We start from the raw sequence: 22,841 nt of genomic DNA, 5'->3' as shown, positions 1-22,841 counted from the left end.
TTCTGGAAATTATGGTTAAGAAGGCTAAATGCTTTAAAAGTTTTAAGTTACTACAAACAAAAGTGTGTGACAACAAAAAGTATGTATGTACAGATGCCTATGTAAACTTGAGGAGAATAGGAGGACTAGGCAAAATCATTTCATAAGTCTCGTAATTGAGCACCTGAAAATTTCCAAATAATCTAACTCTAAGGCAAAGTTCTGATAGGGCATGCCCAGGAAATAAAATATGTCTTTCTTCTCGAATGTACTATTTTAACATGAAGTAACCAACACAGAGGGAATTTAAACCGAGACCTGAGTCTTGCGGAAGGGCCTCAGGTGACGCACCTGAATGGGGCCCACTGACATCAGTAGGTTCTTCAGCTGGACATCAGTGGTGGACGAAGAAAGGCCTTCAACAGACACGACACAGGGCTGAGGCTTACACTCCACCACTCGGAGGTTCTGCTTGTTTGGCATCAGGCGTCCCCGGCCCATCGCTCCTGCCACACCTCGGCCTCTCCCGTGCATGAGGACCTGGCAACAGCAAAGTATGATTTGACTTTTAAGCTTTGGATTTTCTTCCCACAGCTGCTAAGATTATACAAGTGGGCAACGCAACTCAGAATCCATTACAATATACCACGAGCTCCAGGATCCTCTGTACTTTTCATCCACTACCAGAGCAAGGTTTAATGTTGAAGTGAAACCACCCCAGCAAGTCTGGGTGGAGGCAAATGAGGGAAAGAGAAGAGCTAGGTGTGACTCTAGGTCCATACCAAGTGCAATACGGGTAGGCACTTGCAGTGTAACCACTGTTGGCAGATGAAGCAGCAGGATCAGAGGGGCTGAGAAACTTGTCTGGGTCTCGTCCTAACAGCCCCACAGCCCAAATTTCTCCCGGCGTACTCCAGGCCACATCCATGGGGACTGGTTCCACCACAAGCCCCAACATTATGGACCCAAGTCTCCTCCTGACTCTGTGAGGCTGGCACCCTGAGAAATCTGAAAGGCAGGTTCTGTAGCTGGGGTCACCTCGCAGCTGCTGCACGTCACCATGCCGCACATCACAGAGCTTTAACAACACCAACAAAATCCAAGCCACAACAATGCCCGTGTTCCCCTCCCCACCACACAGCGATGATGTCCCTGGTCTAAAGCAGGGCCCAGACCTCAGGAGATTTTTAAGTCGTCCAGGGGTTCAAAACCAGTCTTTTAAAGAAGAGGAGACAGCTGAATCTTTCTGGTATTTTCTAATTAGAAAATCAGATAAAGCACCAAGTGCCAAATGCTTTCTCTAAAACAAAACTCCTCCTCTGCAGGTCAGTGGTGAAATGCAGGAGGCAGGTGGAACTGAACAGCACCAGGGCTTCCAGACATCCTAACCCAAATTCTGCCCTAGAACCTGGGTACAAAGGGACAAAAATGACCCCCTGTTCATCACAGAAAAAGGCAGAGAGGAAGGTAAATGGAAATCAGAACGGAACCTTTGCACATGAACGGGCACCAAACAAAGGGAAATGCATACAAAACATTTAACACTCCCCAGAAGGCAACAAAACTCCGCCTGGGAAGTGAGTTTCTGAAAAGTGCAAAAGGGTATTTCAAGAGAAGTCACATTGGAAAACACATCAAAAGGTGCACGTAAATCACATCAATAAGATAAAAACCATATGATCATTTCAACAGATGCAGAAAAAGCATCTGACAAAGTATAATGTCCATTCATGGTAAAAACCAACAAAACAGGTCTAGAGGGAACATACCTCAACATGATAAAAGTTACATATGAAAAACCCACAGCCAACATCATACTCAATGGGAAAAACTGAGAGCTTTTCTCCAAAGATGGGGAACAAGAAAGGGATATCCACCCTCACCGCTTTTATTCAACACAGGACTGGAAGTCCTAGCTACAGCAATCAGAAAAGAAAAAGAAATAAAAGGCATCTAAATTGGTAAGGAAGAAGTAAAACCTTCACTATTTGCAGATCGCATGATACCACATACAAAGAACCCTAAGACTCCACCAAAAAACCACTAGAACTGATGAATTCAGTAAAGTTGCAGAATAAAAAAAATCAATGTACAGAAATCTGTTCATGAAACAACATAAAGAGAAATTGAGAAAACAATCCCATTTACAGTCACACCAAAAATAAGATACCTAGGAATAAACCTAACCAAGAGGGGAAAGACCTGTTCTCTGAAAACTATACAACACTGGTGAAAGAAACTGAAGATGACACAAAGAAATGGAGAGACATTCCATGCTCATGGCTTGAAGAACAAATTATGTTAAAATGTCTATAATACCCCAAAGCAATCCACACATTTAATGCAATCCCTATCAAAATACCAACAGCATTTTTCACAGAACTAGAACAATCCTAAACTTTGTATGGAACTACGAAAGACCCCCAAATAGCCAAAGCAATCTTGAAAGGGGAAAGCAAAGCTGGAGGCGTCACAATTCCAGACTTCAAATTATATTACAGAGCTGTAGTGATCAAGAGTATGGTATTGGCACAAAAACAAGACACCTAGATTAAGGGAACTGAATAGAAAACAGAGAAATAAACCCACAACTATATGGTCAATTAATCTTTGACAAAGGAGGCAAGAATACGCAATGGGAAAAAGAAAGTCTCTTCAACAAGTGGTCTTGCGAAAACTGAAAAACCACATGCAGAAGAATGAAACTGTACCACTTCTTACACCATACACAAAAATAAAGTCAAAATGGATTAAGGACCTAAATGTGTGACCTAAAACCATAAAAATCCTAGAAGAGATCACAAGGCAGTAATTTCTCTGATATTGGTCATAGTGACATTTTCCTAGATATGTCTCCTGAAGCAAGGGAAGCAAAAGCAAAGATAAACTACTGGGACTACATCAAAATAAAAAGCTTCTACACAGCGAAGGAAACAATCAACAAAACTAAAAGGCAACCTACGGAATGGGAGAAGATATTTGCAAATGACATATCTGATAAAGGCCTAGTATCCAAAATACATAAAGAACTGATATAACTCAACATCCCAAAACCAAACAATCCAATTAAAAAATGGGCAGAAGACATGGCCAACAGACATATGAAAAGACGCTCAACATCATGAATCATCATGAAAATGCTAATCAAAACAACAGTGAGATAATCACCTCACACCTGTCAGAATGGCTAAAATCATAAACACGAAGCAGCCCAAGTGTCCATCGAAAGATGGAGAAAAAATACGTGCTGTATGCATATGTGTGTGTACACATGTGTGTGTGTATATATATATATATTACACACACATACACACACACACGGAATAGTACTCAGCCATCAAAAAGAATGAAATCTTGCCATTTGCAATGATGTGGATGGAGATAGAGAGTATTATTCTAAGTGAAATAAGTCAAAGAAAGACAAACACCATGATTTCATTCTTATGTGGAATTTAAGAAAACAAATGTACAAAGAAAAAAAGAAGCAAACCCAGAAACAGACTTAACTCTAGAGAACACACTTGTCAACAGGGGGGAGTGGGTGGGCGGATGGGTGAGACAGGTGACAGGGTGAAGAGCACTCTTAGCACAATGAGCACCGGGTCATGTATGGAATTTTGCTGAATCACTATATTGTACACCTGAAACTAATATAACACCGATGTTAACTACAATGGAATTAGGAAAAAAGAAGTTGCAAGTAAAACTGGCTGGAAACCAGCAGTAAATATTCTTATGTTCTAGCTATAATGTCAGAATATTAATAACAATATTATTATTAATGTGTATTATTTATCATGTATTATTATTAAGGTGTATTCCTTATACACCAGGGACCATGCTTTTTATATGCATCTTCTTATGAAATCCTCCCAAGAGCCCACATGAGCTAGGAAACATTGCTGTCCTCACTTCATAGGAGAGTAGACGAAGGTTTCAGATGCACACAGCTGTACGGGGAAGGGGGCCTCTAATGTCTCTCTCCTCATGTATCGGGGGACAGCCCCTGACTGAAGCTGGTTTAGACCTGAGCAACCTTCAAAGACTGAAGTTAAGATTTAATGTCTGTCTTCTGTTGCAAAAGGGGAATAATTTTGTTTGTTCCTGCATCATCAAGTGCTTATAATACAGACAAAGTCATTTAAATACTTCAAAGACTCAGAATGGCCTTCATATTAATACTATTACTACTTAGTATCAGTAGAAGGACAAGCAGATAGGAAGAGCTAGTAGACTGCAGAGCTTTCTAGAAGAAACTCAAAAGCAGGTGTTGCCGCCCTGCTTCCTCCCTTGCATAATTCCACCAGACAAGGGGCATCTGACTTATACACCAAAAGGAGACTCTACTGTCAGGCAGAGAGGTGAAGGCTTTGGGGAAGCAACAGAGACAGCTCCCCTACCAGCTGAGGGGAAGGGCGCCCTACTACGGGGACATAACGGGAGAAAGTGGACACTCCTCTCCTAGGGAAGGTTTTAAATTCAGTGCGCAAAAGGAGAACATGCACCTCCACGGAAGGCGTTCTGGATGCCCCTGTCTCTTATCACACAGTCAGAGTCAGAACCCCTTCAATCCCCTGGGCGAAGGAAGGAGGAAAGAATCAGAGTCAGGGCCACTTTCTTCAGACAGGTCCTTCACCCCCAAAGGCCTCGCTTGCCCACTTGTGAACTGGGGTAACAGCAAAGAAGTGGCTGAGCAAACGTCTCCGACGGGGATCTAGGAGCACAAGGTTGTCTCCAGGGCACGGGGCAGAGCTGCAGAGAACAGCCACACCCCCGGTTGTGCGGTCTTTGCCCAACTTCTCCCATTACAAAGTCACGAGAGGAAAGTCCTTTTGTGAACACATGAGCTTTCGAAGCCAGAACAAAGGGGATTACTGTTCATTTATAAACTGACTTGAGCCCTCCTACTGTGCACTGTAGGCACTCCTGAGAACCGTCCAAATGCCGACCGCTGTTAGGAGAGCTAGGAGAGCATCTACTCGTTCGCGGCGCTCGGCCGAGGTAACAGGCAGTACCTTCTTGGCCAGATGGACTCCCTGGATGCTCTTGATGCCCGGAGGGCCGGCCGAGTGCACGTGGGACGCCACCGGTGCGTGCTGGGGCTGCTGAAGGGCCCCCTTGGTCAGCGTCACCTTGCGGGCGGGCTGCTGCCTCACTTCTGGGGGCTGCGGGAGCCGCTGGGGCTGGCCCTCAGGATGAAAAAAGCCGTCGCTCTCTCCTCCCTGCTGAAACAAGGCAGCGTGCTGGTCAGTACCTGCTTGGCCGGGCGGCCGTCCCCGGCATCGGGGAGTCCGCCTCGGTTAGTGCTCAACCGAGAGCAAAACTATTTCAAACAAGTGAAAAACCAAACCTGTCATTTCACTAGAGCCACTAAGGAAATTTCTCATCTGACACTGTTTGGGTTTTAATCATATTTTTGAAATTTAAAACATGAAGATCTTTAATTACTGTATCCACTCAAGAGGTCTGTGATTAAAGTGCTGTTTAGCCCAGTGAAATACTGCTTAACTTTAAAAATACTTCACACTCAACATGCATTTGCCACTTTCAAGAGTGTTCTTGTTAAAATCTGACCGTTTGCACGGGCAGGGGTTTTAAACTTTTAACCCGTCTTCAAACCTAACGCTAAGTGGACTGTCCTCAGGACGCATCTCACTGGCTGTGGCCATAGGCCCTGGGGACATAGCAATGACCCCTAGTCCTCTCCCGCCCCCACCCCGCCTCCCGCTGAGACACAAATGCCTCACCCTCTCAAGTCAGTGATTCAGGACAGACTCGTGGGCCCTATTACAGGCTTTGCAAGGATCAGAAATCTAACCTTTTGAGTTTTACTAACAATCCCTTGTTTCTTGACCTTAAAAATTGTTGAATTTCTTAAAAGGAAAACCACAGGCCCAAAATGGTGTCACTTCGAGCTCCCAAACTGGGGCTCACGGAATAATCAACCTCCCCCAGAAACATGGTCTTCGTTGGTCAGTCAGGAAGTTTTCAATCAGCACTAAAGAGCAGGCCACAGGGGCCCTGTCTCATCTGCATAAGACAAGCACTTTCCCCCTAAGGGAGAGCCACCTGCCTGAAACCATGCTTTTCTTCTGCCAATAACTTTCTTGCCCTCTCCTCCTTCTATAAAAATCTCCCATTCTGTACACCTCCTGGGAGCCTCCGCTGCTTGCTGGATGGGATGCTGCCCAATTCACAAATCGTTTAATAAGCCAATTAGATCTTTAAAATGTTCTCAAATGTTTGCTACTGAACATACTCAAGCTGTACTATTTATGTTTATGATACCACCAGGCAGCATAAAACACCTCTCCGGATGGTGCTTGTTCAGTTAAGTGCAGCGTCTCTCCAAGAGAGTAGTGGGTGACCAAGAAAGTGTGGACAGCAAGAAAATCCTATCTTGCCCTGCTAAGTTACATAATCTGAGCAGAAATGGATGCCTGCAAGTGGACAGTAAGATTCTGATCTGGACAGCACGAGGCTCCACTCCTCACGCCCACAGGAGCTCCGGTGAGCGGTCAGTGAGCCCCAGCCTGCGGCCTGCTGGGCTGCACCAGTGTTTCCAAAAGGAGCTGGCTGAATCAGCTCAGCAGCAGCCTGTGGATTCTGTGCCTCGCTCCCCTCTATACTTATCTTTTAGAGACAGTTTAATGGAATGAAGTGAAGGGACAGGGGCTGGAGCAAGATAGGTGTAGATAAGATTTGTGTAAAAACTGCCCAAAGTAATTGGGACCCAAGAGAAATGGGATGAAAACTGTCACCTGTGGCAGGGCTTCTGGCTACGGCAGCATGAAGGGGATGGCAAATCCCCCTCCCTCCCCCCCTGCAAATAAATATCTGACAAAACCATCCAGAACAAGCACTTCAGGTCTCTGGGAGTCAACGAAAGTGAAAAGAATCAAGGACCAGCACCTACTCCTGAGACCTGGCGTGCAGGGCCGCAGCTCGGGCCGCCACGGATGGCAGGCCTGAGAAGCCTCAGAAGCAAACTTGGGGGGAAGGGAATGGGGAACGCCCACCAACCTGTCAGCCCGGGGCCTTTCTGGAACAATAGCAGACCAGCCAGTAATCGGAAAACCACGATGGGAAATCCTGGAAATCAAAGAGCTCCAAAAGGCCTAGGTAAGTGCCAGGGAGCCAGGGAAGCTCACACGGGTAGGGAGTGGGTAGGGAGGACGAGCAGAGGGGGGCTCTGAGGGCCAGTGCCCACCCCCCCCACAAACCACTGGCCAATCTCTTCCTGAATGACTGTCTGGCCAACCAACAAGCTATGTAGCAACAGGGTCAACCCCTAGGAAGCCAGCTAAGAAATGGAATAATAAAAAAACTCATCAAAAAATATTCTGAACTGAATAAAAATACAACAAATCAAAATCTAGGGGATGCAACTAAAGAGTTATGTCAGAAAGGAAAAAAAAACTTGAAATCAATAACCTGAGCTTTCATCTCAAGAAGCTAGGGGAAAAAAAGGAAATCAAACCCAAAATACGAGGCAGGAAACGATAAGATCACAGCAAAGAGCAATGACACAGGTAAGAGAAAAATGAGAGAAAAATCAATGAAACCAAAAGTTGCATTTTTGAGATCAACAAAACTGATGACCTCTAACTAAACTGATCAAGAAAAAGGGAGAGACAGGGCACAAATGACCAGAATCAGAAACAAGAGAGCAGAGGTCATCACGACAGGCCCCACCAAAATGAAAAAGGACGTCATGAACAACTTTATACCAACAAGTCAGGCCACTGAGGTGAAACAGACAGACTGCAAAAGAAATGCAAAACACCAAGACAGATTCAAGAATGAGGAGAAAATCTGAAAATCTGAGAAGACACTGAATTGGTAATGAAATTACCAATTTCATTCACTGTTTCAGGAAGAAGACAGGAGGAGGAAGAACCTTCCCACTCATCCTCTGAGGCCGGCACGACCCGGAGAGAAACGCTGAAGACCTCACAGGAGAGGAAAGCCGCCAAAGCACACCCTCACAAACGTACGTGAAGAAAGGTCCCTACCAAAATATCAGCAACCTGACGCATCCACACAGAAAAGGGACCGCGCCCCCTGCCCTAGCAACACTGACCCCAGGAATGCAAGGCTGGCTGGACACTGCAAAACCAATGAATGTTACCGAGCCACATGATCACCTGCACTCGTGTAGGAAAAGCATGCCTGATTAAACCTCTCCACAAACGAGGGACAGAAGGAACCTCTGTCAACCCAGAAAGGGCATCTACTACAAATGGGCAGGTCACATCATGCTTGGTGAAGACGAATGAGTGCTTTCTCCTAAGGACCACTTGTATTCTCATTGCCCCGACTGGTCAGGGACACTCAGTTTACCTATCAGTCACCTGGGGAGAGTTCTAATCTGAGCCATCCTGGGCTTTAATCCAGAATCCATCCAATAAGACCCCGTGGAGCTGGGACGCAGAAAGGAACGTATTTTAAAGGCTCTGTGGGTGATGGCTGTCCAGCGAAGGCTGCGGATGGCTGAACCAGACAGGGGTCCCCCGTGCTCGGACTCTGTGCCTCCATCAAGTGCATTACCACCGCCAGCTGACAGTCACTCCGACCTCACAGAGGAAGACCCCCAAATGACAACGGAAGCGCTGTGGGAAGATCACCATCCACAGAAACGTTTAAGATGCTAGTCTGTGTTTCTGAAAGCTGTCCCACAGCTCTTCCACCCAAGGTGTGAGCTGGTGCCCGAGCCAGGCAGGGGCCGCCTACTCTAGCTGCATAATGTTTCAAAGTCTTTACCTTAAAAAGCTACGTGACCTCTATTTTTGGATATGCTTGAATTCTTTTCTTTGGGGAGGGTATAGGGAGGGACAGAGGGAGAGGAGTGAGAGGGAGAGAGAGGGAGAGAGAGAGAATCTCAAGCAGACTCCACACCCACTGCAGAGCCCGACACAGGGCTTGAGCCCATGACCCTGAGAACATGACCTGAGTGGAAATCAGGAAATCAGACACGTAATCGACTGAGCCACCCGGGCACCCCTTGCATTTTTCTAGGCCATAAAGTTGAAATATTTAAGGACATATACCACATATCCTCACCTTTCTCAAGAGCCAGTGATCCATCATTTATTAATTCATCTAAAATCCTGAAATTCTGTTAGTACAGGATTCACAGATCTCCTATGCATATGTTGAGTCAGGCAGTCCTTAGTAACACTCCTCTTTTTCCTGTGAGCTGACACTTCACACTAAGCCCCAGGCCCCCCAAGAGGCTGGGTGTTAGGTACAGGCAGGCCCAGCTCAGCTACACAAGAGTCTACCGACTGACTCTCCAACTTCCACCCTGTTCACCCATGTGAATGAATGAACTGGCTAGGTTCTGGTTAGCTCTATGGGAAAGCCTTCCATTGTAGGGACTTCAGGGGTCTAAATAAACTCCCTGGGAGCCTACCCGACGAGGTAAAAGTTCGAGGATCCCTAGAGCATACACTATCCTGCAAGCATCCACAGAAACCAGAGGTTGAGACCCTATCATCCTGTTTTGCTCACCAAACCAAAATTTCTTGTATACATCAAAGGTACTGAGGTTATCTACTGAATGAATCAATAAATAGTGCATCAGACTTTTAAAAACTGAGTAGTTCTCAATGTGCTAGAAAAAAGATGATAGTATCAGGAACTCTAGGTTACAGCCACCGCCAATTAGTACACCGGTATTTACTCAATGTCACCATGATACTAAAGAGGCCAGCTTCCAAGGCCACAGCACTGTCTTGTGCATCAGAAACGATTATGCCACATTGCAGAACAGATAATTAGCCGGTATGAACAGCCTAAAAGGGATGATGTCCATATATATCATAGACAAAAAGAACAAATATTGTCATCATGTTTTTCTTTAGTAAGCCAAAGCTAAAAACATGATCTAGATAGTGAACTTTAATTTAAAAAGAAGAGCTTGCACCGAAAGTTAAGATATTATAACTTGATGGGGCGCCTGGGTGGCTCAGTCGTTAAGCGTCTGCCTTTGGCTCAGGTCATGATCCCAGGGTCCTGGGATCGAGCCCCGCGTCGGGCTCCCTGCTCGGCCAGGAGCCTGCTTCTCCCTCTCCTGCTCCCCCTGCTTGTGTTCCCTCTCTAGCTGTCTCTCTCCCTGTGTCAAATAAATAAATAAAATCTTTAAAAAAAAAAAAAAAAAGATACTATAACTTGACTATTTTGAGGGAGACAATGTGTATACCTATTTGGATGACAAATATACAACACTGGAGATTTGATGGTTTTTAAACTGCAAAGTGAATTGAGAATATAAACATTTAGCCAAGAAACACTCCAAATAATAAAAATTCTCTTCACTGTTATATTGGGCAAGAGACTGGTGGTAATTTACTGTAAGAGGAGACGCTAATGTCAGATAAAAACCCTGAAAAACAAAGTTCTGAACTTTCATTTCCTTTCAAGAAAAGTTTACTTTTTAAAGTAGGCTTGATCCCCAAAGTTTAGGAAAAACAGGTACCACAAAAGCCTCTCCTTTCCTCATTTGTGAAGAGAAAAACTTAACTTTCCTTATGTAGAGTGGAGTATGAAAGCTTGTGACACCAAGAAAGGGTCCCAGTCATGGTGTAAAGGCCTCTTTCAGGGTTTTCTAAGAAATCACCTGAAAAGACACAGTGATGACACCATTTCTGTGGATCTGCACCTCATCTCCTACCGCTCTGGCCCCAGGGCACAATCTCTGGGCTATGGGGTCTCTGTCCTCCTCCCCCCTGCCTGGTCTGCATCCTCAGAGGCCCCCACAGCACTCTCCTCCCCTGGGGCTCCCAGGCCAGGAAGCGCTTTGTGCTTCTTCATACAGTAATCGCCACTGCTGTTCTGCTCCCGTTAGCCAGCAGGGGACCCCTGGGAGGCACTGCTCCCCACAGCATCCTCAGGAGAACAGAACAGAGCAGGTGGATGACAAACACTTGTTGAGTTAACGACGCACACAGAAAGGGGGATGTTTCAGGCAGGGATTATGACGGCTGCCCAGCTTTCAGGGAAAAAAATTCCTATCAGCTGTTTATTGGAAAGTGGGAGGAAGCCCTAGGTAAGCTCTGGAGTTGCTCATATTCGAGGCAATTTTTTATACCTTCTACAGCTGTAAATGACATAATAACTCTATTAACATAAATTTCCAAGGCACTCCTAGGACCCTGATCACAAGAGTTTTGGTATGATTAACACATCCCACTGTCGAGAGGGTGGGAGGAGCTAATGTTTCTGGAATGTCTGCAATGTGACAAGCAGTGTACTGTACAGACATCATTTTCTTTCAATCCTCCCTTCAAGGTAAATACTATTATCCTCATTTTGCAAATGAGAAACCGGAGGCCCTTGGTCACAGGGTACCTGCCGGAACTTCCTGTGTCCGTGGTCCGACGCTACTTCCTAAGGGAAGGACTACACCTGAACAGAACTGTTTTCAGCAGAAGTTGAAACAAAAAAAGACTAGCCCTCCTGCAACTGCAGGAAGGGTCACTATGATGCTGTGCGTTTGTTTTTCTAAACCACACAGCTGAGCACTCAAGGCTTAAATAGAAGTTATTCCATTTTGTAAGAAAAGTGGAGAGATTTCCTTTTTTCAACGGACAGAAAAATTATTCTCTTTCAAATCAGCACGACGAAAAGCTAATTCTTACATTCCAGAATTATTCCAGTTACCATGTGGAAAACCATCAGTGCATTCCTGACTAGGTTCTGGGCAGGAACGTACTGCTAAGACCCTCACACTCACACAGACCCAGACAGCGGTCAAGGAGAAGCAAACTGAATGCACCCATGCATCTGCAATCTTCTGCAACTTATACAAACAGTTCCGGCACTGAAACAGGTCCTGAAATGATTAGTACTTCGGTATATACATTTGAAAATACTGTTGAACTCAAATTAGGAATTTCAGAAACCTGCCAACATTTACATAGGAAATAACTGGTCGTTTGTGGACGGCAAATGACGTCCTCTTCAAAAAAAGGTCAGTTCACTTTGAAAGTGCATCTCTCTAGGTGGCCCCGCTCTCTTTCACGCTCCTTGCACAGCAGTGTGTGTAGATGCGATTGTAAGGATCTGCCACTTCCTCTAAACACAGATGAGGTGAAAAAAGTTTAGCCTATCTTAGAGCCAAACCAGAAATATTTTGTTGGTTGTCTTCACAAATGATTCTCTTTTAATGAATACTGTAAAAATGTCTTTTCGGAGTCGTTTTTCTTTTTTAAATACAAGAGGTACTACCTGAATTAAGTAAGCCTAGGGAACACTTTATATCAGCTTAATCATTACCAAAAAATGAGGTTTGTAGCCACCAACATTAGCAGGACAAATTTATTTATAACAAATGGTTTAAATGTATAGATAAAAATGCCCATTGACACTGTCAGGGCTTCCTGCAATTTGACAGATCAAATCTTATTTTCATTCTTAAACCCCATGAAGAAGTGGTATCACTGACTTGCATTCACTAGTGAGCAAATTGATTAATCCCTCTCTATAGAAATCTCAACTCTTGATTACACCTATCAGACGTTAAGCAGCATTATTCTAGAGTGACAACACTTGACAAATTCCCCAACCATTTTTCTCAGCTTTTGTGGCCCTGCTAGCTTGTATTAACCCTGATGAAAAATTAATTTCCCTTATCTTCTTCTAAACCCCAAAATCCAAATCCGCCAAACTGGCAACTCTTTCTGTAAAGGTATTATGAAAACCTCTAAAAGATTAATTGCATGTCTTCAGGTGACATTAAATTAATTTCTGTACTCACGACAGACATTTGATACTCCGTACTGAGAGGACAGATAACATTGTCAGGACACACACAAGGACAGTGGTTAGGGTCCCAGGGCAGCCTCTTATGAATTCTCCTTCCGATAAGGCCCACTTCACTGTCATGGCAATGCTGCTGATCTCACAGCCCACAGACCTCACGAAACAGGTTTCTATTAACTGCAACAATGCTGGGCCTAGCCCTGTAATCTTTAGAAAGCTCACTCAGAATCTGGACAATAAACGATATGCATGCTACGTGAAGTTTCTAAATATAAATACATTTAAGGCTCTATTTTCTTTGAAGACTACTCTTTAAAGGAGAAAAAGTAAAATAAAATAAACAGGCTAACATTTTTTTTCCAGGTTCCTAGGTCAATTCTCTAATGAAACTGTTACAAAAGAACAGGAGGTGAGATTATTTTATATTTGTTGATTCTCTGCCATCAATTATCCTTACATGTAGCAAGCATGCAAAACATGTACACAACTTAAGTCTACAGTGCTTCCCATAGAATTTCAGTAATGGGCCCACATGGGTTGAAGTGAAGCAACATCTCTCAGGTTAAAGAGACCAGGGCACACAGACCCTGTAAGTGCCCGGGCTTCCTGCGACGAAAGGACCTGACTGGCACATATGCTGGACTCTACGGTATGGTACTGACAAGGCACAGGGGCCCGCGAGTGCCCGCCCGCCTTCTCTCACCAGCCTACCTTTCGGAGATGAGTCAGGTTTGGGGAAATCTTTTAAAAAATACAACTGACTGGCCCTTGGGGGAACAAAACAAAGCCCTGAGCCTGGGGCGGTGGGGGCCTCCTGCCCAGGACTCTCCAACCTCTCTCGCACGAATGGACCCCTCTTGAAAGGAAAGGGCAGCTGAGGGTGAGACAGCGGGGCTGCTGCACGCTCAGGCTCTCCAGGCAGCAGGGCTCCTGTGAACTCGGGCTCTTCCAGCTGAGCCTCCCACTTGGGTGGGGCTCCCAGCCGGGGAGAGAAGCTTCCAGCTTGCCCTGGATGAGCAGCTTGGAAGGAGCTACTTCCCTGAGGAGGTAACATGGCTCCTATTCTTGGCAGTTGTTGCAAGTCAGGAGAGGGAATTTACCCAAGACACTGGAGACAGATTTCCTCCTCTGCTGGGGAGAATGAGTTACCACATCCTGATTCCTAGTATACATGAATTATTTCTGATTTAAGCATTTATTTACTCCCCAACATCATACCCCTAAAAAACCCCAAAAATGAACGTAGAGAGATTGATTCTAATGAACGATTGCTGATCTTGCCCAAATTTAGAAGCCACATGTTTAAGAATGCTTTAAAAAGTCCTTTCTCCGAAAGTTATTAATTCTGCCACTAAAGCATTTCAAAGCTCTTAAAAACAACTATTTATATACAATAGCTTCTGCTCCAAAAAGAAGTTTTTGGAATATACATATTCTCCAAGACGTGACTAATCAGGATTTATGCCCCAAGTCTCTTCCTCTTTTCCGCGAGTTGCCTTCGGGCCCTTCTACTGCTTATGAGCACCTGTCACAGGGAAAGGACCTCGCAACCAAAGAGGCCCACCTCCACCCCATCATCAGACTCCCCCCTACCAGAGAGGGATGGAGCCTGCAAGGCAAAGGTCTGGGCTCACCCTCGCCTCCGGCCCCCAGCCCTCCTGGCTCCCCGACCTGGGTTAAAGCAGCTTCTCTTACACTCAGTTTCCCCGACCATCTGGTCTTCCCAGAACCCTCCTATGCCAAGTCCACAGCAGCTCTGTCCTTTCGTACCTCACTTCCAACTCATTTCCACCTGACTCACTTCTTCCTGATCCTCAAGCGTGGTCTCAGCTCCCAGAGACTGCCTGACACAGCGTTAAGCTTCTGCCAGAAATCAAGCGAGTCAAGAGGGCCGTGAGGCAGCTGAGCACAGTTCACGGGGTGACCTCCACAGCGTGGGACACGCTCCGCCTTGGCCCGGGTCTCCGCACGAGAAGTCCTCACGCATACCCGCCACTCAGCACAACCCAAAAAGCGCCAAACTGTTATGTACAACATAATCCCATTTAGTACACTGAATAAAGAAGGGGTTTGCAAGGGAACCATAAATGTTAGTGTGAAAAGACAACCAGAAGAATTAATAACAAGAATTAATGCTATTTTTTCCCCATTTTGCTAACTGGTGCCGTCCAAATGTCTGCAACAAACAGCTATTACTTTTACAACCAGAAGTATTCATGGAAAAAACACTGTTCTAATTCCTTCTTCGGTATTTCATTAAAGAAACCATACACAATGTCCAGATTTTTAAAGGGAGAAGATACTTTCTCAATTATTTCAACAAATGTCTTCTTAAATATTTATAACGTTCTTGAAACCGTCCGTAATCCTGGACACAACAAGTGAACAGAAGCGCAAGACCAGCCTCAGTCAGCAGCAGTAACCAGGAAACAGCTCCGCAAGCCCGCGGCCGCGGCAGGAGCGAGCGCAGGGCAGGTAGCCGGCGGGCCAGAGGCGGAAACAGGCCACATCCGGAGAGCGGGAGGCAGTGAAGGAGACCAATCCCAGTCCTACCTTCTGTGCGTAGGAGCTGCAACTCCTCAAAGCAGGAGTCCCCAAAGGGTGACAGATGGCTCCAGGATGAACACTTCGGTCTCTAAGTCCAGTGCTCAGGAGCTGTGCCTAGGACTCTCTGAGTATTAACACTAAAGGTACAGCCTCAGAAAAAAACAGCAAGTAAGCACTAGCTTAGAAATATACTTTTAAAAAAAACAAGGTTCAAATACTAGTCCATTATCTGTCTGCTAAAACTTTCCAGTGGCCCTCACTGCTTTCTAATGATCAAGATCCGAGACCTAAAACATAAAACAGCCTATAAAGCCCGTCTCCAGACTTGTGTTCTGCACTCTGGTCAGGCTGGCCTTCCTACAGCTAGAAAACTGGCCATGACTTCCCTGCCACAGGACCTCATCAGTGCTCTCCCCCATCTGCCTAGAAGGCTCTTTCCTTTTCACCCTGCCCTCCCTGCTGCACCCAGGTAGCTGCTCCTCTTCACCCAGAGTCACTTCATCAGGTCTCCCTATCCTGCCCTCACCACGCCCGTCAGGGGCTGCTTCACCTGCAGTCAGGACCTCTGCCCACACAGCACCTGGGCTGCTGAGCAGCTCCTACTCTCCTGATGCAGCTGAAGTAGCTGTTACTGCACACAGGGCTCCTCAGCCCCAAGTCACATCTGCTGGACACGCTCTATCAGCAGCTGCCCTGCTCATGAACGCCGGCACCAAGGTGGGACCCCCACCCCAAAGGTGACTGAGGAAGTGACAGCGCCCCCTACAGCTGCCGAAAGCCGTGCAGACATGCACAACAGAACAAAATGCAGAACTACAACTTCGGACCCCTGCACATGCCAAGTCCACCGGGCCCCTGCCATGGAGGGGGGGAGCCCTCAGACACCCTCCCTCTTTGTACTGTGCACCTCAGGCACTGCCAAAAGAACATGCCTTGGCTAGCCTCCTTGTCCATCAAGACCCTCATTTTTAACATTTAAATAGTGACGTTACATTGTCTCGGAACTGCCACACAAGAACAATCCAAAAGATAAACTCAACACAGCAAAAAGTCTATTTTATTCATGTCAATGACCTGTTTCAAGAAATGTAACATACAATAGAATCTCTTTTTGATTCATTCATCTGTCTTTGTAACTCACCGTGGAAGTCTGGGCATGCACGGACAGGGCCCGGAGCAATGGTGCTCAGCAAACATACCCAGCGCCGTCTCTCCACTACACAGAGGCGGGACTGACCAAGGAGCTGAGCAGAGAACGTCCAGCATGAGCCTCATCATCTCCTTGCACCAGATTTCAGGATGTGTTCAAAAAGTGATGGAGACACATCAACGAACACAGAGCCAGCCTGAAGGGGCTGTCACTGGCCCATCTGGGACAATTCAAACCTCAAAACCAACAATGGTGTAACAGTTTACTGGATAAAGTAAGAATCCGTAAGCCCATATTGCTGTAAATAAATGAACCAGTAAGTAAGCGAGAGAAAAGAGGAAGCTGTCACAGTAAGCACAGAGTGCTAACATTATAAAAACATCAGGGCTTACTAAAAACAGTGAAAATCTGACAAGAAATGCGACATTTCCATAGTCTCGAAGTATCTTTCCATAAATTAGTTATCAATTACAAAGAGTGGGACCGTAACCCTAGGGAGAGAGATTTGGCAAACACTACCTGGCTCAAGTGATCCGAGTTGCCAACACTGGACAAATGTGTCAGGGGCCTCCCGACAGGACCCACCGAGCACACGATGTCCTTCTGTGGGGTTCCTGCCGAAAGCACATAACCTGAAACAGCACGAGGGAAAGTAAGACAAACCCAAATTAAAGGATATTTGACAAGATCATGAGCCTCCCAAGGGCAAAACACACAAAGGCCAAGGTGTCCCAGAGTCCTGGGGACAACAACACAACACACGCCCCTGCACCCGGCCGGGACTCTGGTGCCGGGCTGGGAGAGGTGCGCTGTGTCGATGCTGCACCTCCTGAGTTCTGATGATGTGGGCCTGTGGTTGTGCAAGAGGACAGCCCACTGCTGAGGAGACACGTGGCGTGGCTCCAACGTGCTCCCCAGCGGCGAGAGAGGTGTGTGAGTGTGGGGAGGGCGGAGAGAAAAAGCGGCAATGCAACGGGGCAAAACATAAACTGGTGAATCTGATAAAGGGGGCGGCGCAGGAGTTCCTTATACCATTTTTGCAACTTCTCTTAAATTGTAATTACATCAACATAAAATGTCCTCCACCAAACACAGAAAAATCAGGTACGTACGTGTTACCTCTTCTACCACCTTCCTAAAGAAAATCTGAGAATAACTTCTGAGCGGGGGAGGGAGGGAAGGAACCGACAAATACAGTCCAACCCCCAAAAGCAAGCTCACATATGCAAATAAATTGGGACCTTTTGCAAGCAGCATTTGACAGCCTTTTAAAAATAAAATGCGTCTACTCTACCAACCAGTAGCTGGGTGGCCCTGGGCTCCCAACGCAACCTCTCTGAGACTTTTATTTTTAAAAATAAAAAGAGTATCACAATTGGACAGCTGGCTTTCCTGCTGAGGCATTCGGGCTTCTCCCATTTTTCTGTGTGGCCAGCAGAACAAAGGACTGTTTACTTAATTTGCTGCCAAATTCTTAAAATTTTAATTACCTCAATTAGAATAAAGCTGCTGAATTCAGAGTTTGCTTTCATTTTCCTTACAGAGCACTAGAAACTGCCGCTCTGACTCAGCCACTGCCCCTCCCTGGGGCTGCAAGGAAAGGGTGGTGGGTCGGCCTCCATGAGCGGCTCCCACGCACTCGGGTACCTGGTGGCTCCTCGCACCCGCCCTTGCCTTGAACGCTCCCAGCCAGCCTGGGGGAGCACGCCGCATTTTCCTGAGGAGACCGGGACCCACTGGGGCCACGAACCAAGGTCACCTGAAACTAGGACCCAACGCGTCCTACCTGGACACAGAGCTGCAACCCTGATGAAAGTCCTTAACAAGGAAGCACCATGTGGCACATAGCTTGTTCTAATTCTCTTTTTCTGGTGTGTGATCAAAAAGGATGGCTGGATGACGACAGTAAGTTTACACTGAGTTAAACACTTTACATTTTTGTATTTGCTCTGATATTCCCTGAATAGTTTTCCGGGACTATGTATTGGTTATGAACAAAATTATGACTTAAAAAGATTGCTCTTTTGGTTTCTGAAAATTAAATACTTAAGTAGCTTTCTGAGAAATGAGCAAATGAATTTTTCCATATTTGAAGTAATAAAAAAGAACCATTCCATCAAATACAGCTCTTTAGGTAGATTACTTACATATAAGTAACCCTCAGGGAGGCATACGAAATTCTGGAAATATTCAACAATATCCAACACTCTTCATAAACCACCACTCTACACACACTTACTTCTTTTGTAATCTCACCTAGCAAAGCCAGACCACAAAACAGGAAAACTAAAATCCACAGATACATTGGTGAGCCTCACAACACAGGTCTCTTTAAATAGCCAATTCCCCTAGTTTTCACCCCAGTGTTTTATATACAAAATGCGACCTACTTTGACTAACACAGAAATGTTCAAAGGTTCATTTAGAGCACATGGCAAGTTACAGCTGCACAGAGCCAGGATACCCCGTCCCTCACTCCACCGGGCCAGGGGTCTTGTGCTTACACACACGTCAAAGTGCTAGAACAGGAAGGATGGAAACCCGGCCACTCTCCAGTCCTGGATCCACATGACTGCTGCTATGCACCCATCATGACACTCTCCTCCTACTTCGGAATCCTTCTCAACACTCTCCAGTCAGTCACTACCACTTGGGGTTGGCAAGTGAAACCTAACCATCACCCTCATTCGAGAAGCCCCCACTAAAACTTTTCTGAATCAATTCTGCTACATACTCACTGGAAACAGAATATCATACCTGATCGAGAATTAAGGAACACTCTGGAACAAGGCAGCAGCAAAAAACAACCGTTGTAAGTACAAATACTAAGAACCTTAGCTCTGTCAACCCGTAGCTGGGTGGCCCTGGGCTCCCAACACAACCTCTCTGAGACTAAATCTAGTCACCTGTACCATGGGAATCCAAGTATCTCCCTCATAAAGGTGCTCTGAATACATGCTAAGCACTGATGTGTGGTCAGCACTACTACTATAAGGCATGAAATCAGACTGCATTCCTGGAGAGGGCCTTAGGAGCAGCCCAAAAAGAAAGCAGACATTCATGGAGTGCCTTCCACATGCTAGAAGGATCATTTACTCATTCCCACAACCACTTTATAACCCGGTCCACAGCCTGGAGACTGGGGCTCAGAGAAACGGACTGACACACCCCCATGCAAACGCGGGTCCTCCTCATGCAGAGCCACACTGTTTCCACCACGTCACCCCACCACGGACGGATGGACAGACGGAAGCGCTCTGTCCTGGCAAGGGAGGGCTTCGACCGCTACCTTTCGCGAAAGGGAACTTCACAGCGACCAAGGACCAAGAAGATGCCAACAGAGAGCCCCCCATGAAAGTGAAGAACCACTCTTCGAGCTTTACCATGCCGCTGGTTGCCATGACTGTGAGAACCAATACCAATGAAGAATTTTTATTAAATTCTTTTTGAAAACGCTTCCTATGCCCGTGATGCATTAGCCGTAACAAAGAGAAACGATACAAAAGGACGAGAAATTCTCTTATGACGATTAAGGTGAATTAAAACCGCTTTAAAAATAAAATAATAAAAAGGAAGATTTAAAAAACAACTACTGTCTTAAGCCTCTGTTCTTTCACATATGAAAAAATCCAATTTAATAAAACCCAAAGATAAATTATTTGATTATAAATAATGAAATACGGAAGTAACAAAAGAGAACTCTATTGATTCACAAGGTAAAAATACACCTAGAAAATCCAAATTAAGTTCTAAGGTATTTCCAATTTTTTTTTTTTTTTAAGATTTTATTTATTTATTTGACAGAGAGAGAGAGCGAGAGCAGGAACACAAGCAGGGGGAGTGGGAGAGGGAAGCAGGCTTCCCGCGGAGCAGGGAGCCCGATGCAGGGCTGATTCCAGAACCCTGGGATCATGACCTGTGCCGAAGGCAGATGCTTAACGAATGAGCCACCCAGGCGCCCCAAGGTGTTTCCAATTTGTATGTCGGAATAAGAGTCCCAAGACATTTCTGCTTTCCTAACCATCCAAGGGACAGCGATCTGAACTTTGATTCTCCACCGGGCCACTTTCTAGCATGACGCTATGCACTGCCTTGGTCCCATGTCCTCTCTAGAGACCAAAGAGTAAAACTAGAGGAGGCCAATGAATGGAAAGAATGATTTATTTTTTAAAGATTTTATTTATTTATTTGACAGAGAGCGAGAGAGAGAGATCACAAGCAGCCAGACAGGCAGGCAGAGGGAAAAGGGAGAAGCAGGCTCTCCGTTGAGGAGGGACCCCAATGCAGGGGGCTCGATCCCAGGACCCTGAGACCATGACCTGAGCCGAAGGCAGATGCTTAACCGACTGAGCCACCCTGGCACCCCTGGAAAGAATAATTTAATGGCATATATTTGATGCCAGTTTAGGCTAGAAAAAAGTAGAGGAAACAAAACTGACTCTCTCCAGAGTAAATCTCACTAGGAAAACTCATAAATACAACATACTGTGCCTTTGTACTAACAGGATGTATAGAAGTCCAAGGCTCACAACAAAATACAAGAACATGAACAGACAACGAGATGCTTTTATTCCATAAGTAATTATAAACCTGAAATGCATAAATACGATTCTGCGTGGGTGTGATGGGCTAAGCCTGTCAGAGCCTTCCCGGGGTGCTGGCTGAGCCCCTGGCATTAACGCCACAGCCCACAGAGGAAAGAGCGAGGGCCAGCAGGGCCAGAAACAACAGTCAGGAGAAATGTGAGCTCACCCAGCACCCAACAAAACAGTTTCCTCTTTGCATTACCTGCACAATTATGAACATGTTCTCTTAAGAATAGTTCCTACCCACACAAAAAAACCCAAGGCCTCCAGGAAAATACGATTTTTTCTGGTTCAGAGAGAGACACAAGGGTGATCCTGTGATAAGTTGAAAGTTGCCAACATGCTACTGCAGGACTTGTTGGAAAAAATCCCAAGATACAGAACATGTTGGTTAGATAACTTAAAACTTAAGAATTAAAAAGAGAGGTGCGCCTGGGTGGCTCATTCATTAAGCGTCTGCTTTTGGCTCAGGTCATGATCCCACAGTCCTGGGATCGAGCCCCGCCATCGGGCTCCCTGCTCAGCGGGAAGCCTGCTTCTCCTTCTCCCACTCCCCCTGCTTGTGTTCCCTCTCTCACTGTGTCTCTCTCTGTCAAATAAATAAATAAAATCTTTAAAAAAAAAAGAATTAAAAAGAGAGCTAAAAAGTTGTTCCCAATTTTGGTAAGCAGCTGTTTTCACACAGCATTCCTCTGTTGTTTCTCTGTGTATTAGAAAATTATACAGCATGATTCTGGAATAGTCTTATAAAAAATACATTTTTCCCCAGTGGAGAAAAAAACAACAAAAATTTTAGTAGCTAAGTTATTTTAAAGGAGAGATGTTCATTAGTTTGAAAGCTGCTCTCTGAGAGCAGAGCAGTGAACTGCACCTCCCAGCCCGTGAGAAGCCCTTACTTTACACCAGCCACACCACACGCACCACCAACCATGAATGCCACGGGAAAAGGTCTGCTCCCAACCGTGGCTCCATGGCCCCACGGCCCCTCCTCGTAAGTTTTTAACTCAAGTAAAAAAATGAGACATTGACAAAATCTGCCTAAACAAGACTTTGACAAAGTCAGCCTGAAACAAGGTCAAAACAGAAGATCACAGATACCATGAAGCTGCTTAATGCTTGGGTTCTCGCCTGAAGAAAACAAATTCATACAATGATAAAACAAGCTAATGTGATAGAGGCCATCTGCTTATCCACACTCTGAATCACAATGAACGGAGATGAGAAAAAACAGATTTGAAAAAAGAGCACAGCCTCTGTTGAAGATGGAATTTCCAATTCATATTATTCTCTCAAAATTTTTCTTACCGCCCATGAAAAAGTCACTTTTAGTCTACAGACCTAGAAATGAAATAAAACTCAACTCCTTAAACAACCAGCGACGAGCTGTTCCCCAGCCAGCTCAGCCGCGCCCGGCCACATCCTTCCCAGCCGCACGGAGAGCGATGGCTGTCCGTCCGCTTGGGTCTCGCTGGCCCGCTCGAACAGCCTGCGTGGGCCGTTCCTCCCGGCTTCCTCGACGCACAGGACACACGGCACGTGCGGGGGAGCGCCGCCCACCCTGACGCACGTGCAGGGCCGCGAGCGGGTCAAGAGCACGCGGCACGGCGAGGAGGTATGCGTGCTGACAGAGCATCTCCCACGGGGGCATCCGCCTGCGGCAACGGCGTTACCGAGCCGAGTACAGAACTCCTCCAAACCCCAACGCCTGGGCCTCACTAAAACTGCTTTAGAAGGGGCAGCGCCGTCCAAAAGGAAAGAAAGCAACGAGGCGCGCCCCGCTTCTGAAAGCATGTGGTTAAGATCATGCCTTATTT

General features: G+C 45.9%; 1 protein-coding gene across 1 annotated transcript in view; it reads right to left on the bottom strand.

The window, feature by feature from the left end:
• Positions 1 to 22,841, bottom strand: part of RBM33 (RNA binding motif protein 33) — a 121,225-nt gene that overhangs the window by 7,740 nt on the left and 90,644 nt on the right. The window contains exons 16-17 of the mRNA XM_021693026.1: positions 4,995 to 5,204; positions 331 to 519 (exon numbers count right to left, since the gene is read on the bottom strand). Of these exons, the coding sequence (XP_021548701.1) occupies positions 331 to 519; positions 4,995 to 5,204 (399 nt within the window). The remainder of the gene's footprint in view (positions 1 to 330; positions 520 to 4,994; positions 5,205 to 22,841) is intronic.

This window comes from Neomonachus schauinslandi, chromosome 12 (genome assembly GCF_002201575.2).
Source record: "Neomonachus schauinslandi chromosome 12, ASM220157v2, whole genome shotgun sequence".
Classification (NCBI taxonomy): domain Eukaryota; kingdom Metazoa; phylum Chordata; class Mammalia; order Carnivora; family Phocidae; genus Neomonachus; species Neomonachus schauinslandi.
This window is presented reverse-complemented; position numbering and strand designations above follow the sequence as displayed.